This window comes from Hippocampus comes, unplaced genomic scaffold, assembly GCF_001891065.2.
Source record: "Hippocampus comes isolate QL1 unplaced genomic scaffold, H_comes_QL1_v1.1 scaffold327, whole genome shotgun sequence".
NCBI classification, from domain to species: domain Eukaryota; kingdom Metazoa; phylum Chordata; class Actinopteri; order Syngnathiformes; family Syngnathidae; genus Hippocampus; species Hippocampus comes.
The window spans coordinates 1,681,778-1,700,033 of NW_017806221.1; the positions used below are offsets into that span (position 1 = coordinate 1,681,778).

The 18,256-nt window shown below is 40.1% G+C and overlaps 1 protein-coding gene across 1 annotated transcript in view; it reads left to right on the plus strand.

Moving 5' to 3' along the window:
* Positions 1-18,256, plus strand: part of vps13b (vacuolar protein sorting 13 homolog B) — a 343,085-nt gene that overhangs the window by 75,706 nt on the left and 249,123 nt on the right. The window contains exons 18-19 of the mRNA XM_019856211.1: positions 13,376-13,510; positions 14,319-14,498. Coding sequence (XP_019711770.1) covers positions 13,376-13,510; positions 14,319-14,498 — 315 coding nt within the window. The remainder of the gene's footprint in view (positions 1-13,375; positions 13,511-14,318; positions 14,499-18,256) is intronic.

The window sequence follows — 18,256 nt, forward strand, 5'->3', positions numbered from 1 at the left end:
ATGCAGCCACAGTTAACCTCAGGTTTAGGGACACACTGACCACACCAACGTACCACACACTGCGGCCGTCTCCGTTTGTTTCAGCTAATGGTACTACACTGTTCTACATGCCGTGTAATCTCATCTTTGATGTACTGTGTAATCTTAGGGCAACATTTCACTTAGCCGATGCACCTCTAACGTTTGGAAAGTCTGAAATGTTCTTATGTCTGTACAAAATAATTCAAAGCCATAAATACGTGTGTGTGACGACCTTGAAAGATGAAAGACGTTTTCCGACAAATAATAAAACCGTTAAAAAGGCTCTTGATGAGTCGTGAAGTTATACTTCCTGGTCATAATTTCAGAGTTACACCCTGTATTTTAATGTTCGGGACAGTTTTTAATTCCATTTATGAAGTCAGTCTTGGATCTTAGTGACACTGCACTGATGAAAACACAATCTGTTTCTTATCGTCATTCATTTTTTTTGTCATTCTAACACTTGAAGCCTGAAAGCAGTTTTTCTTTATTGCAGTGTGCGCTAAATAGAAAAAACTAGTTCATGCCACAAATCCGGTATCATCTATGACAGTGAACAAATACAATTCGTTTCTGGTCAAAATGATATTTCAATAAGATTATGTGTGAGTTATGACATGTTTGTGTGTTTTGTCTTAGCTTTGAATATGGGAAATTTACATGTCAGCTTGCTACACTGTAGTCAACACGACTGATGGCAGCTAAAGACAACGCATGCTCACACTGGGCCATTTTCTGTTGTATTGCACTGTGATGTGATGAACCATTTTTCAACTTCTCTCAAAAAAAATAATGCTTTCTGCTAGCTTACATGTGCTCATTGAATTTGTTCATACAGTATAATTTACTGGGTTTTTTTCCATCAGTTTGCACACTTCCACAGCAGTCAGCCACGCTGTCAGTCATCTTGCTCACTGCTGTGCGAGTTGTCACACACACACACACACACACACACACACACACACACACATAGTGGAACAGCTTTTTTAAACGGTGCCGTTTGGCTGTTTGTGTGGTTCGCATGTGTCCTGTTGGTTCATATGCACACGCAACTCTTTGTCATTTATTAATGAGGCGCAGTAGTGTACAGTAGCACAAATGGTAGCCAAGTAGCACTGGTTAGCAACAATGCGCACCGGCTAACAGCTATCTTATTCAATGCTCTTTTTATACTCTTTCATTGCTTGTTTTTTATGCGAACATTCACTGTGCCCGCCAGGAACTTAAGGTCACTGACAACCGGCACCAGATATGTTTCAAGTGCGCATGCCAGAGAACCGAGTGTATTTCTCCAATGCAAGACCTCTTGTGCAAGATCTTAGGATGGAGGGTTTATATCTCACTTGAATTCGTGATAAGTTCATACAAAGACAAATGCGTATGTGCATCATATAAGACTTTATTAATAATTTGAGATTTTATTTAGGAGAATAAATATTAGATCAGTTGGGAAACAGCCTTTCTTGAGCCAAGGTATTTTACTTACGGGTAACCACGAAACAAAACTATAAACAAAAAGTGTGAACACTGAAATAATAATAATCTTGTCTTAATTTAGTCACATGTTTACTTACTCAATGTGAAATCAACACTCAGGTTGATTGTACATTTTGCCGTCTAATGAAAGAACATTCGATTTTTCTGCCTGTCACTATTTCCCACTGGGATATATCGAAAAATATATATTTCTGATGAATAAAGTGGATAAAAAAAAAATACACAGGAGAATAATAATGAGCTGTGATGTAACTTTCGAAATACAGATTACGCGTGAAATGGCAGATGCGGAAAAATAATAATATACAGAGAGCGAAAAATGACAGATGAAAAAGCGGAATGATGAAGTTTGATGGGGAAACTGTGATTGAAGGCTGGACAAAAAAACATTGACTGTGTAGTGTTGACCCAATGCCCACCCATCTGACAATTGGTTTACTTGCTGTGCCGACACAGCTTTGTCATGAAATTGAGTGTGAGACACTACACATTGAAAAAAATAAATCCATTCTCCAACATCGAGTGTTTTAATGCACACTTTCATATTTAGTGATATCTTGACATTTGACCATTTGCAAACAGGAATGAAGAATTTCAAATTGAATCCACATTTTCTCTGCCCTAATTTGTGGTCGCTCACTGGGAATCTCTGCCAAGAAAGAAACTAATCAAGCATAAAATTAAATCACAAAAACATATTTTCTTTTCAGGAAAGCAAGTAAAATAGTTAACAGTAATTTTATATCAATATTGTAATAGTAATGTGTGAATTAGAATATTTATGGTTGCAAATTATACACATACTATATTTTAGCATTAAAAAAAGAATGGTTTTGGTTTAAGAGCATCTACATGAGTGACTGTTTTCAGCCCCCTCAAGAATGTTTGAATGCATTCTTTAACTTGCTGTCAGTCTTTGATACCAGCCAATATATCACAGTTCTTTTTTTCCCCAGCAGCCGAAAAAATAAAAATGTAATACAGTGTTTAAACTGTATGCATTCAAAGGTCTGGACGAGAGGAACAAAAAATAGACTAAAAGTCAAATGCTGATTAACTCAGTTAAGTTGTCTCCCAAAGTGTCTCCACAAAACATTTTTGATGTTTTCTTACTTATACAGTGTCCAAAAATTTTAAGAGTGCCCAAACATTGGAATTGTCATACATTGCTCTTGAGAAGGTCCTTTCTCATGGGTTACATGGACCGGTCCCACTATAACGCTACTGCTTTATTAGTTTAAGTAATTATTGAATTGAATTGAATACAACTTTTTTGTCAAATGTGCTGTACGTATGTGTAACATACAGCACAGATGAAATTTTTTCCCTCTCAACATAAAACAAGAGGAGCCGCTGCGGGTGTCCGTGTTGTTCGACACGGATAAAACTTGATCCAAATGTATGATTCTCGGCTACCACCTAGTATTTATTATTTAGTTAATGCTGCACAAATAAATGTGACTGGTCTCAAAACGTTACCAGTCTGTATTCCCAGTCTGTATTCCACCCTTGCTCATTGTTATTGCTCCTGTTCACCTCCAGTGCAGCAGCTGATAGCCTGCTCACACCATCAGCTTTGGAGGTTGCGCCCGTTCCATTTTCCAACGTTTGGCTGCAACATTCTTCTTTCTCCAATGTTTCCCACATATTCTAAATATCCCAACATATCATCAAAACTATACACCACACGTGTCAAAGTTAAGGCCCGGGTGCCAGATCCGGCCCCCCACGTCATTTTATGTGGCCCGCGGGAGTAACTCATGTATGTCAACTATCATGATTCTTGTCGGAATCTGTATCGAAATGTCGAATCGTCATGGGTAATAAATAACGTTGAGATTTTACATCGGCCCTCCAAAGGAAGCCATAACTTGTGGCCCGCAACAAAAAATGAGTTTGACACCCCTGCTATACACGTTACCCGCTATTTGTAATAACTTATAATACTTGAAACACTGAGACGGATATTGAGCTCGTTTTCATTGTTGCTTAACGAAAGCAAAAGGAGTTGCAGCACAAATTGTGGAATAATGTAAAAGAGAAAAAACAAATTCTACAATGTCTGCTTCAGTGTGGTGTCACCCCCTCACTCAAGACACTTTCTTTGAAGGGGTAAATACTTGGATTGAGTGGAATGTTTGCCTGTCACCTAGTGTGCTTTAAATGGTAGCAAGAAATCAAGTGGAAGTACGGAAGAAAGAGGGGCCTTTTCATCCACACACAACCGTATTTCTGATATTAAAAACACGTTGTGTCAGCATCAGAGAACTGATAAATAAATCTTGGATAGAACTTGAGACGGCTCTTGTCAGTGCAAACTTCAATGGGCCACATACGGCCTTGTTCCTTTCCTGGCAGATCGTGATGATGTTTTAAGTCGGTCCAGACACAGTCTGTCGTCTTTTGCTTTTGTCCTCCTGCATCTCTGTTCTTTTTTTTTTTCTTTTTTCATCATTCACTTCTGTCTAGAGTTAGGATATGAAACCAGTGAAATTAATTCAAAACAGAAGTTTTTGAGCTGTATTTTCCAATAATCATTAAAAGCCTCGCACTGTTAGTTTTTAAGAGATCAAAGCAAAATGAAGAACATTTGTTCATGCTTAAAACAACATCACTGCTCAACTTTTCACGAAGCAACTGCAGTTACACCCACTCCAACACACTCAGCCTATCTTCCCACTGGTGCGCAGTCAGGGCCTCCAAGGCTTTGTGGCCTACACACTATCAGAAACACTGACTTTCATTTAAAACTTTGATTGAATTACATTAATTTATTTCCAACAGTCTATTATGTTCATTTCATAATGTATGTGTGTGTCTTGGCTGCCCAGTTTCTAGTCACGTGGCCGTAGATTTATTTTTGTCCAATCAGCTTCCAGGCTCTGTGTGTTGCCATGTCATCCTAATCTGTCCAACACCTTTAGAATCGCAAGTGCCGGCTCGTTGTGCGCGGACACATGCTCACTGTTTTCATTTTAACCAATCAGATTTTAGGAGCAGCAAAGAAGGAGCTTTTTGGAAATAATTTACATCTCTTGTGAATGCACTATTTTCTTAAAAGTTATTAGATAAATATCGATTGTGAGCTGCTACATTGTAGTGTAGAGTTTTGGAATTGGATATGATGTCGTGGAAGGTGTGTTGGAGTGGGGAGGGATCGAAAAGAGGCAGGATATGGATCTCCAGGAACCGGAGTTCCCTACCCCTGGTATATAGTGTGTTTATATATTATTTTGCAATGTGATGGAGATATTACTAGGTGCATTTCGACACTTGAGTCCGCACTGAAGGCCCATATTTCAAATGCACCGCTCGCCCCCTTATCTTTAACGTGAGGAATGAAATTGGGAGAGCAAAAAAGAGCAACAGCAAAAAGTACAGCAGTAGCTAAGTTTGAATGGCCCAAATCTAGTACAAATGTTGAGTTTGCCAATGCTCTGGTGAAGAAAAAAAAAAAAAGAAATTTGGTTGGGAGTCAGATTGAGAAATATACTGTATTTCAATGACAAATTACATTTTGGAAGTCAACCAAACTGAAGTTGGACCAGCATGCTGTAGTTAGCTATTGCAGATCAACTAATTGTCCGCCGACAAGTACCAATGCAGGAATCCTGTCGGTCCCTGCAAATGATTTTCCCACTCTTCACACATCCTTCTCCCTGCTCCTGTCACTTCTGCACCGCATCTCTTTTATCCCTCATTTTGCCAATGCTCTGGTGAAGAAAAAAAAAAAACAGAAGTTGGTTCGGAGTCAGATTGAGAAATATACTGTATTTCAATGACAAATTACATTTTGGAAGTCAACCAAACTGAAGTTGGACCAGCATGCTGTAGTTAGCTATTGCAGATCAACTAATTGTCCGCCGACAAGTACCAATGCAGGAATCCTGTCGGTCCCTGCAAATGATTTTCCCACTCTTCACACATCCTTCTCCCTGCTCCTGTCACTTCTGCACCGCATCTCTTTTATCCCTCATTCCCATGGCCCCACTTTCACTGTCTTCCAAGCACAGTGCCAAGACCCATTAGTTTTGACCAAATGGCTTCCGCAAGAAGCCTTAATTGAGGTAATTCGGTGGCAGAGGGAATCATGGTCTGTAAAAGCCAGGAACATGTGTCACTGCTTTAGTGAGCAGACTGAAAAGTATGCAGCACCTGGGGGGGATGGAAATAATGAAAATGAGACCCCCAGCATCTGCCACCACCAATACTAACACACTCTCATCATCTTTTCCTTCACACATTCACACATACCTACATACACACGTACATCCGGAGATACGTACTGAACCTGGCATACACTGCACAAACAAACCAGCAAAAGAACAGACCCATTCCTGTCCCCCCCCTTCCCAAGCTATGCTGGCACTGGCTCTATTTGCATATGTGAAAATAGACTTTAGTTTTGTCCTTTCACTCTTCGTTTTTCTGGACTCGTTGCTCAGTTTCAGGATGACAAATCCAGCTGCTCGTATTTGCTCCCATGGTGTGAGTTTGATGGTGTGCCATAGCCTCTGGCCCCTCACTTTGTGTTTATGTACTCCTTGCACCTGCCCTCATTTGACAAATAACAGCACCACACACATTCAATTCTTTCGGTCACACACAGAAACACTCACACGTGTGGTTGTAATACACACACTAATGCATTGCACACGTCTACCAAACGAAATACCACAGTTCACGGCAAGAAACCCGTGGGTTTTCTCTTGATGGGTACCCCACTTTTTATAGTCTTAACAGCTGGACAAAACATTATGAAGAGCCCCCCCAGTGCAACTACTACCACCCCAGCAGGTGCACTGTGCCCTTTAGGACATCTACGTGGGGTCGTGGGCATGGGGGCATATTAATACAGTACCTCTCTATTTCATGATTGCTGTGATATTCATGCATTACAAAAATCAATTGCTGGCAATTAATGCAACTCTCGAAATGTCATGAAATGGCTTATAAAACCAATCCTACCTTAATTATTTCAGATTTAGAATCATTTAGAATAGTTGCACTCTCGATCCATTATCTCAGCATGTAATGATGTGTGCGCGTCATAAAGGAAGGGTTTTTTTTAAATAAATATTAAAACGTTGAAAGTCACAATGGCCAGGAAGGAAGGGTTTATTTTTTTATTTATTTTTTTAATAAATATTAAAACATTGAAAGTCACAATGGCCAGAAACCAAGATATTTAGTGCAGGCTTTTTTTTTTTTATACATATATTTTGTAGGTTTGTACATGCGGCTTAGTCATTTTATAGTGATATATATATATGTGTGTGTGTGTGTGTGTGTGTGTGTGTGCGTGTATAAATCTATATATAACTGTGTTGCTTTTTGTTTCCGCAGTAACTTTGTAATGTCCATTGTATTTATATTTAAACTGTGTGGCTTTTTGTTTCCTCAGTAACTTTGTAATGTCCATTGTATTTATATTTAAAAGCGTGACGGTATTTTCAATGACTTTCAAGTGGGACGTGACTTGCTACAGACAGAGGAAGCTGTTAAGGTCGGCAGGGAACAAAAGTTTTGTTGCACCCCATGCATCAAGTGGAGACATAATGAGTGTTCTTAACATCCCCATCTTCCACCTGGTAATACAGAGGGCCTCTCATACAGTGAAGGAAGAGAAGAGGTCGTTGTGTAATTTGTTGAGAGGGCGAGGAGGGAAGTCAGTGGTTAAGAACTGAGCAAATTGCCTGCAATTCCTTTCGTTAAATGTTTAATGCGTCTACCTGGGTCATTCCTTTGGAACCTAGCTCACTTGTGGATATTTTTTATTCTCAGCCTCTACAAGTATACAGCTAATTTTTTTGCCAGTCCCAGTTGTTTGTGATTATTTAACAGTCAGCAAATGATTTATAAAACATAGATATCATTTGCATATGTAATACTAGCGCCCGCGTGTGCCTTATTGACACATTGCAATACATTTCAGTCAACGATTAAATTTTTGCTCACCAGAAGAACCAAGCTAGTTAGAGAGGTGTTAAACATATGAAATACAACAGGCATCATAACTGGCTTGCAAAAGTAGTGTGAAACAACCCTTTCCGGATGTGGTAGTTTATGACAGCCAGTCAATGTAATTATTAGTTGTTGACCGGCATTTGCTTATAGCAGAAGAAAAGAACCCCCAGTTAAAGTCGAAAGAATGCTTGCAGGGAATCAAATAAGAGGGGGTTATTTTCACCAGTAAGTCCTATCAAAACAGATAATGCAAGAATGACCATGATGCGTTCTGACACTTTTAGCTTCTTGGAAGAATGTGCATGTGATGAATGAGTCCTCCTCTTTTCCCTCAACAGGTGGCCTGGCACATAACTGCTTAAGTTATCTTGAGTTCTCTAGCCATCCAGCTCGTTTTCCTTTGAAACTCCAGTGCGACATAGAAATAACATTGACAGGTTTTAATGGTCATAAAGGGACAAAATAATATGAGGGGCAGAGCTATTGCCAAATGGGACAGCAATATAACATTTTCAGTTTGAGGAATTGAGTGAAAAAGATGAAAGACATGGTTAATGTCTGCAATTTGGAAGCATTTTAATTTGGAAAACAGTGCAACAGAGACTGGTAGTGACTGTAAGTCCATTGTTTCATGTAGAACTGATATTTCTGTTCATTTCATAATTAGACTTGCTAGTCAATATTCCAGATTATCCTGAAATGGAATTGTATGTATTTTTAATGTGAATGAATGTGAAACTACTGTACTTCCGAAATTAAACATTCTAGCTGTACTTTCGCAATGTTGCACTGTGTGGAATTGATTTATTGACCATTTAAATTCATTTTGTAACTGCATTCAATGTTTCTGTTTTCTATTTTAAATGTTTTTTTGTTTAGAACAGAATATTTTCATCTAATTTGTTTGCATTAATATTGTGAGCTTCTCCACTGGTATGGTATAAAAAGATGTATTCATTTACGTTGTTTCTGCCACAACTTGGGCTTGAACCATTCATAACCATATAAAAAGGTGCAGTATCATGTTGGATAACTTTAAAAATAAAAAAAATGATAACAATTGAGATAATTTGGATGCTCGATTGTTCTCGCATTGGGAATCTATCGGCGGATACTTAGTCAAGTCTGACCGATGGGACATCCCATCCCAAAAGAGTTTGTAGTCAAATAATTGAATTCAAACAACAATAATTAAGGTAAGGTTTTGAGGGGGTGGACCTGTCTCAAGTAAAAGAACCTCCTCTCACCTTCTTCAGTACAAGGCCAATCTGAGTAGAGACTTCCATTACTAGAATGACTGAGGGCATAGCTAGTGCATTGTGATGAAGTGAACGGCGACCTGTTCTAAATCAGCCCATAGTCCCAAGAGAAAAGTGAGCCACTATCAAGGCAAATTATTTTTGTTTGTATTCTCCGCTTGAGACCGCATGTTGTACTTGCCCTTGTCTATTCTTCCATCCATGTAGCGAATAAAACGTAAACTATGAGGTGATTTTATTTTGAAAAGCAGTGCTTTTCGAGCCACAGCTTGTTGCCAACTGAGTTTGTCGCTGCGGTTAGCGACTTTTCCGACCATTCTATCGACCCTGTTTCAAAAAGTGAGTAGGCCAACAATGCTTCTCAGCTTTTGTATTTCCTGCACGATGGAGAGTGAGGGAAGATTTGCTCTGATAATGATTTGGGGCTCCTAACTAGGAATAAAAGAACAAATTTAAAAAAAAAATTATAACAAATTTTATTTTTTCAAAGTGCTTATCATTTCTATTTAACATTTTTATTCCCTAATACTCTAGATACATACACCAGATCTACGCAAGTAGTTTGTTGGGGTTGCCCTCGACCGCCATTCCAGTTTTCCATGTGTACCCTTTTTGGAAAAATAATCGCCCACCGCTGATGTAATCCATCAATTCCATGTAGTCCATTTATTTTAGCCAATAACCATAATGTTTAAGTTTATTAATAATAAAGAATAACATGTATCAAATATGTTTTTGTATTAGTTTTGTTTTGGAAATGCGCTGTATATTCAGGCAAGCGCTACACTGAATCAAATTAAATGATTATTGTTGGTTCGTAATGGAATATGCTTTTGTTTTCATCAGCTCATGTTAAAACCTCAGTAGCCAGCTGATCTGACTTACCTTTCTTTCTCCATGCAGAGAGGTAACAGCTCTGCGTAACAGCGGCGTAACATTCCTGGCCTTAAACGGCAGTGTAAAAGTGGCTAATGACTGCCTGAAATCTGGAACCCATCAAAAATATTTCTTCCCTTCAAATGTTCTGCCAGGCCTTTGCTGCAGCAGCCTTCATTGTTTGTTTGGGGGACTTTGTGCACAGAGTCTGTACTTCAATGTGTGAAAATAATGTGCAGTCAACATATGGTCGCAAGCACTTAGAAGCAAGTTAAACATAATCATACCAATAAATGTTTTGATCCCCAGCAGTAAAGGCGTGTGTGATGGGGAATGATTTTAATAATAATAATCAAGATTTGTTTACTTCATCACACCCATATTATGGTTTATCCATCCATCCATCCATCCATCCATCCATCCATCCATCCATCCATCCATCCATCCTCCCTCCCTCTTTTGCTTATCTCGGTGGTGGCAGCCGCTTTTGCAGGGAAGACCAGGTTTTCCTCCCCCAGCCGCTTCATTCGTCTCCCCCCAAGGGATTCTGAGGCAAACCCAGGCCAGGAAGGATAGATACTCACTCACTCCAGAGTATTGTCATGGCTTGTCCTTTGGGCGTCTTCCTGGTAGGACGTGCTTAGAACACCTCATCAGGGAGGAGGCATCCTTATCAGGCTCTTCTGACTGCCGAGGTGCAGTGGCTCTACTCTGAGCCTCTCCCAGATGACCGAGCTTCTCATCCTCTCTCTAAAGCCCCGATGCCACTGAGCGGCGAACAAGTGCGAGTGTTTCTGAAGGCAGTGAATAATATCATATTGGAATACTGGAGTCAACTTGTAAAGTGATCTACTTTTCTTCACCCTTTGATGTTCTACGAGCATAGCTAAATCTTCTTTGAAACTTTTGACTGTATGTCACAATTTCTCTTTCCGCTTCAGCCAAGTCGTCACAAGTCAAATACTTTGACGGTTTTCTTGACTAAAATCATCTTGCCTTTTTCACTTGATGTGATTAGTTCCTTGCTTTTTTCCATCTGCTCTTTCGGCAAGTCTTTCAGCTTTAGAAACCAGGCTACAGCCTGCTTCACTGCTGTCCAACATGAATAACGGTTCATCCATTGGTCCATAGAATTTTGGGCCCTTGTGGCTGAATGACGTGCATTTGAGTCACTTCTTTTGACCTCCAAGTCATCCACATCCAGCAGTCCAGGATCTGGATTTTTAGGCCATGGGTCCTGTGATCTGAGCAAAAAGCTTGTTCCTGAAAGCCAGCTGTCATTTTTCAAAAATGCTTCCACAGTTTGTCCTCTTGAGACATGATCAGCTGCATTTAGAGTGGTGGTGTTATATCTCCACTGAGATGTCTGGGAATGCTCCAGGATCGCCACCACTATTTGCAACGAATGTGTTGAATCCAAGTTTTCTCACTGATCAAGTACTTTAGCACAGCCGTGCTATCAGTCCAAAATAAAGATTTCTGAAGCTCTTTGATCAGGAGTTTATCCATATTTATTGCAACTGTGGCTGCAGGTAGTTCTATTCTAGGAACAGTTGGAGTCCTTACGGGTGCAACCCTTGTCTTTGCCAGGACCACGGTGTCTTGAGAGTCAACCGTTGCAAAGCGCAGCACAAAGTAGCTGGTGGTTTTAGAGGCATTTTTGCAAAGTGATGGAGCTGTGCAGAGACTGGTACATCAAACTTTTTCAATTTTACACATCTGTCAAGTCCAAATCCCTGCAGCTGTGACAGTCTTGAGACAGATCCACTTTTTCCAACTGACAACTACATTGTCAGGCAGTTTGTCATCCCAGCCATATTTCTGCAGACATATATTTTGCAGGATTATTTTACAAGGCAACAACACTGGTGAGAGAAATCCCAATGGATCAAAAATGGAGCCGACTTGAGAAAGCAGGCCTCTCCTAGTGAGTGGTCGATCCCTGTGGGTGATCTTGAACTGATTCGTTACGGCACACCACTGGATGTCCAACGGCCTTTATATTGGCCAAGTAGTCCTCATCCAAATCCAAATCTTGAAATCCTTGCGCTCTTTCCTTTTCTGAGATTGAGTTAAGGAATTTCTTGCTGTTCCCATAAAGTGGATGAAGAGGTACTTGTCCGTTTAGGAAGTGAATGAAATCCTTAAATTTAACTCTTGTATTCTATTCTTTCTTGGCGATCGCAGGTGGATTTTCTCCAAAATTCTTTAAGTTTGTATGGAAGTTTGTTTGCCAATGACTATTAGCTGAGTTGTCCAAGTCTTCCATGTGTTTAATGTCCGTCATTGTGTTAGAACAACCCTTAAGGAATAATGCGAAGGACTGAAGTGCAACACCATCTTCAGGTTTGATTGTTGGCCAAACCATGACCTAGTCATTAACCAAAAACTCCTTGAACATATGCTTTGCTTAGGTATATCCTGCAAGATGTTCTATATGGATAGAGCTCTTCACCAACTCCCGTGGTTGTCTACTTATATACTACAGCAAAACTTGAAGATGATCACAATTGCCACTTTTGTGGCTTTCAATCCCATGTCAATGGCAGCTGTAACTGATTTATATTTCAGAGGGTCACCCTTAAACATCGGAATGGGAAGTTAGGGAAGTAGAGATGCCTTCTGACCACACAGGTCTTCCACCTAATGTGCTATCAAATAGGCATGTGAGTAAATAATAAAAGCATGCCATAATCTTCAACATTATGACAGCTATTTGGAATGTTACATCCGATAACATATCAACTTCTATTTTAAATGAAATCAATGTAAATTATTGACTAATAACAATCAATCTTTACTGTACACTGTACAGAGTCTTGACTGTACACATGAACTATCAACAGTTCAATTTGTACATAATGTAAATAGTCTATTTTTATCTGAACTAACACGAATCACCTTTTTTACCAAATATAAATGAAATTAAGTTAAATCGAATTTCGGCTTCTAAACTGGTCGTACAGGGATCAGTCTTTATCATGAAGTTCGGTACCCCATACTCCTGAAGCATCCCCCACAGATTTTCTCAAGGGACAAGGTCGAATGCCTTATACAAGTCCACAAAACACATTTAGACTGGTTGGGGTAACTCCCATGCACCCTCGAGGACCCTGCCGAGGGTGTAGAGCTACTGTTTTACTGCCAGGATGAAAACTACACTGCCCTTTTGGCCCCTCCTACAGGTGGTGAGCCCTTGAGAAGGGGGGCTCACGTTCTTCTCTCTGGCTGAGCCTGGCCGGGCCCCATCGGTGCAGGCTCGGCTCCAGGTGCTCGTCTTAGAGGCCGACCTTCAGGTCTGGCTCCACAGGCGGGGCATTCATGTTTTCTTGACTTTGAAATGGTGGCGTCAGAATGCACAAGGCATTTGAAGTTGACATTCATTCATTTTTCATTTTTTGTGGACAGATTTTTGAAAAATATATATTTTCAGTCAAAGTATATGTATGTGTGGATGTCAATAAAAATGTACCTCGTATGTATAGCAAAGTGAACTACCATGTAAGTATTATATATTGAGCTGTACTTTTGGACTCTGTTTTTATGTTCCTGTCACAGTTCAGCTTTTGGGTTCACCTCGGTTCAGGTTAAGAATATCTGGTTGTTCAGAACTTTGCAAAAGAAAGGGGTCAATAACAATTAAATGCCAATCAAGTGTTTAATGAAGCCACAGCCACAGTATTTAAAGAAGTCGAACTTCAATTCATGTTCACTGCTTTTTCCTTGTTCTTCCCTCCCCCCCGATCTTTTATTAGGTGTGAAATCTCTAGGCTCGTCACCGACTCTTGAGGGCTCGCTCCAGAATCTTGAGCTGAAGTTCTGCAGCCGTGCAACAGTGAAATGCGCCTCTGGAACCGTGGGAGCTGTAAAAGTGTGTGCCAGGACCCCAGGTGTGTGCAGCTGTGCCCTGTTAAAACTTTACGGCCTGTGTAGGAGGGAGAGAGTGAGACCGACTGGACTGCATTGGGGTGTCTTTTACTTTTCCAAACCTATGCTTTTATGTCCTTCGTTCTGTCTCCTCGCCTTTCTTCTTGATGTTGATTCACTTCCAACTGTGTGATTAAGTTGCTGTTTTCTCCTGTGGTGTTGTCATTGGGCTTTGGTCATGTCTTTGAGGCACGGATGTTATTGGAGACAGAGTCCAACAGGTCAACCTGAACATATGATGTCAAGAGTTTTAAGATTTACTGCAGCTTCGGATATAGACATACAAAGAAATAATATAAGCGCACACATTTTGTTGTTATTGAACATTCAACGTCCATCGTATTATACAGTAGATACGTTGTATGATGATATTAAAGTTTAAGTGTATCAATATCTGACATTTGAAACTCGGTGACTTTTACATTGTTGCGCTTAACTTGACACTGCTTTGTCAGTATGTACTTCACGGGTGTCGTATTTTTTTCAATGGGAACCTTATTCCTGTGACATGTAAAGTATTTTAGTTGGATGGGTTTGCCTTTTGTTGCCTTATTATTATATGTTAAATGTTCTGTCAATTGCTTTGTTACAGCTGCAGCTGTTGTGCAATAGACATAAGGGATTGATTGTATTGCTACCTTTTAGAGCTCTTATTTTATTTCAGCTTTCAGTCTAAGATACAGAATGTTTGATATTTAGCAAAATTTATAATGTGTCTTAACGTCTTGTAATGTTGTGATTACTGGAGAAAACGTTGCTTCTGCCCCGTAGGCTCAGGAGAAGTCGTAAAGGAGAAGCTTGTTCCTCTGATCCAGGGCCCATCCGACACAAAGGAACTTCATATGAGGCGATGGCTGAATGAGAGCCGCAAACCTGAATCCCTTTTGGCTCCTGACCTGCTGGCATTTTCTGTGCAAGTGCCACAGCAAGCAGACGACTGCAGGAACTCAGGTAAAAAACTTCAGCTATTATAAGGTGACATAGAAAGCTGCATTTTCAGAATGCAGTGGAACCTCGATTTAACGTTCCCGCAACTAACGGACTACGGATTTAACGGACAGAAATTAATGTCCAGTCCACTGAAAACACAACTCTCAAAGATACTATTTTTGTTTATTTGTCAAGCCCTTATCTATGGCATCCAGTTGTAGCAGATGCGAAAAAAGGATGTGCGCGAACATTGCGTCTGTTGAAATCTATCAGCTGCTGACAATTGTCTCCCCAGTCAAAAACAAGGTAAGTTGGGACAAACGTGAACACATTTCAGTTTCAAGCTTTCTTACATTTACCAAAGTCTGTAATGTACTGTGCATTTTTCGGTCACGGAAACCCTCAGTAACCTTCTAATTTAGAAGTAGTAAATTGATTCATACAATCAACATTATACATATAAGAAAAAACATCGGAATCAGGTTTTTTAAGCAGACTTTTTTCAATGGAGGCTCTTTTGTCCTTTCTCCACTCTTCAAAGTTAAAACGCAATAAGCACTTGTTTAGTGTGTTATTTCTTCACAGTGAAGTATATTTTCACTTATTTTTGTGTTGCATTTATTTTCAACCACACATAAGTTAAAAAATATCTGAGCCACAGGCGCAAAAAAAAAAATATCATCATAAAATGTAAATCTAACAATTTGGGGGCCGGAACGGATTAACTCATTCAGTACTAGCCAATTCTAGACCCCTTTTAAGAAAAAAAAAAAATTACCCTAAGTCTTGGAAAATTTGAAAAAAAATAAGTATCTGGGGGTGAACGTGTGGAGTGTGAAAAGATATATAAATATATCTTTGGGAGTGAATGAGTTAATTACGTTTCCATTTATTCAAATTTCACATCTTTAATATACTCGTACTTTTATGCTTTCTGTGATATGCACTTATCTTGCACTATCTAGTTGATGTTTGGTCAAAAGCATTACATCACATTCACAATAAAATGTATTCACACATTAACTGGGAAAACAAGAACACAACTAAACAGCTGGTACACACACGTGACGTATTGCATGCGCATATACACAGCAGACCCACAGTATATCTGTCAGAAATATTTATTTCATCTGTTAATACTGCTAAAGTTGAAAAGACGCGATTGTTTGAAAAGTAACAATTTGACCAGACTGCAACATTTTGCTCTGCGCATGTGTCCTGTCAAACATCTGAGAGATGCGTTTGAAAACTGAGTTCCTGTGTTCAAGTGCTCATGTGTCCAAATGTTTGTATGCAACAGACATATTTTGGGTATCTGATTATAGGTCTGTGTTTTGTATGGCGGTCAGGCTGACATCAAAGCCTTTAGTCCACCTATTCAATGTCCCGGCCGTCATCCAGAGGGTGACGGGGAGCCTGTTAGAGCAGTGTTAATGGAATGATGAATGCAATGTTTCAGTCTGGCTGAGATGAAAGGAGGAGTTGCACTCGTCTTAATGAGCTACCCCCTTTGCTTCGATAGGACTGAATCACGGGCCAGCATTTTGTAATCAGGACAATCCAGAATTTTTGCTCATTTGGCCTTTGCATCGAGCACATTTGATTGAGTGCAGGACTGGTTAAGTGGAGAAAAAAAAATCTATGATTAAAGTAACTAATATTCGTCCGTATGAGCCCAGTTGTGTCAGAAAGGTTGCAGGACTAGCGTCACAAAAGACACATTTCAACCCCAAACTACCTATTTTGCTTTCCAAATGTGTGTCAGACAATCAGCCAGTCATCCTACAAAGTGATCCTAGGGTAGGTTCTTCATTCAGTGCATAAGAAGAGGTAACAGTATTGGCAGAACTGGTTCTTGACTCACTAAGATAAATTGTCCGCTCATCGTGCTCTGAGCATCTGACAGTTCCTCTTCAAGAAGAATATTGTCCTACTGGGGCACTTCTTTCCCAAGCTCAATGGGTTTATCAAAGGCACCCGTTGGATAACATCAAGATGTCTGTGATGATGGTGCTGAGCAGGATCATGGAAGATTCCTTCCCAAAGTGCAGGTGTGACAGAGAAGGCTGGGAAAGTGTGTTTCACTCCAGCGGGATTGAAAAGGTTTAGTGCGTAGGTTGGATTTGCAATTTATCTTGTATGACACCAGTCCTGTAAATTTTCTGAAGCACCTCACTCACGTTTGTCATCTTTAACCATGTTTCGCATTTTTAGTATGGAGAGTTATTTATACATATTTTTTGATTTATCTTGAAACTAAAAACACATTTCCTTTCACTTGCATGACCAAAAAAAAGAGTGTTGGGTAATGTTTTGTGTTTTGGATAGGTTCTCTGATCATCATCAAAAAGTGACACGTACAATTAATGAAATAATACAGATAAACCCTGCCTTTGACATCAGTGGAGTACCAGGGTCAGCCAGATATTGCGCATTTACGTCATCATTTAAATTGTGATTTTTGAAATCTTTGATCACATCATTCGCTCAAACCTCCAGCGATACTCTCGTGACTTATTGTTTTGGTGCACGGACTTTTTCAGTCCTCTTTGGCTTGATCTTGGCCTGTCACTCCTGATTGATGAGGGAGGCTTTGGGGGCCTTGGACAGGCCTAATGTTGGGGACCAGAGGGAGCACAGGGCCAGAGGGCGTGTGAGGAGCTTGGCTTTATGCTCAACTTCAGGGCGAGCAGCGGCCTGCAGGTGTTTCCCGCCACCCTGCACCACAGTGACTTGCAACAGTGGAGGAGGGACTGTTAGGTCGGGTGTGCTTTATGATCATAGCGAAGACAAAACGAGAGAGTGAGTGAGGGATAGCATGTGTTCTCCCTAAGCACGCCAGCAGCTGCAAGACAGTGATTTATGCTTTTCTTAGAACTCTTAGCGTTCTGAAAATGTTACATTTAATCAAGCATACTGAGAGTAGAGCAAATGTTAAAGATGTTCCCTATAAAAGACTCCAGTTTTGATCTCTTTACCAAACCACGGAGGCTATGGAAATAAGGGTACAAGCCATCAAAGCAATCTTTAATCTTAATTTATATGTATTGACACTTTCATTAAATGTATCCTTGGACTGTGGTCTGACATTTTATTAAGAACATACAGAATGTGTGAAGTTTCCTAATAGATTTTGGAACTGTTTTCTATTCAGTCTGTCATGCACGAGGGAGACGGAAGTGAAAAAGATGTGCATCCTTCAATGTATGATTTCGGTGTCATGGTATGTGCTTCCTAACTCTGTCATTCACAAATTAGGATAACCTACATCTGAGTATTTATGGGAGATGGTTGGGGGAGGGGGGTCATTTTCTTGTAGGAGGGAGCAACATTGAATAGCTGTCCACTGTGGTCACGAACTGTATCGGAAAGGCTAAACGTACTTCAATTGAATGTCATAACTGAGTTTACCTGTCCACAGCAGTAAAACAGGTGGCATCTTGGTGGAAGCTTTTAGACCAAAGACTAATGAGAGCAGATGGGAAAAAGAAGTGCCACCTGCCTTTGATCTGAATATTTCAGCCTCAGACACTCTCCAGCAAGTGTTGCGCCTGCATGCATTGAAACACACATGCTCTCTTTTCTGTAACTGGAGACTTTGAATGGGTTGCACCGTAGATGAGGTGTGAATTTTGGGATATCCCTTGGTAGTCTCCTCCATTACAATATTTCAAAGACCTGCTGTACTTTCATATGTCCATCTATCATACTCCCTTTCACTCCTGTGCGTGTGTTCATGCGCTCCGTCGAGTGGTAAATCAACAGGCTGGCTTTGTTTC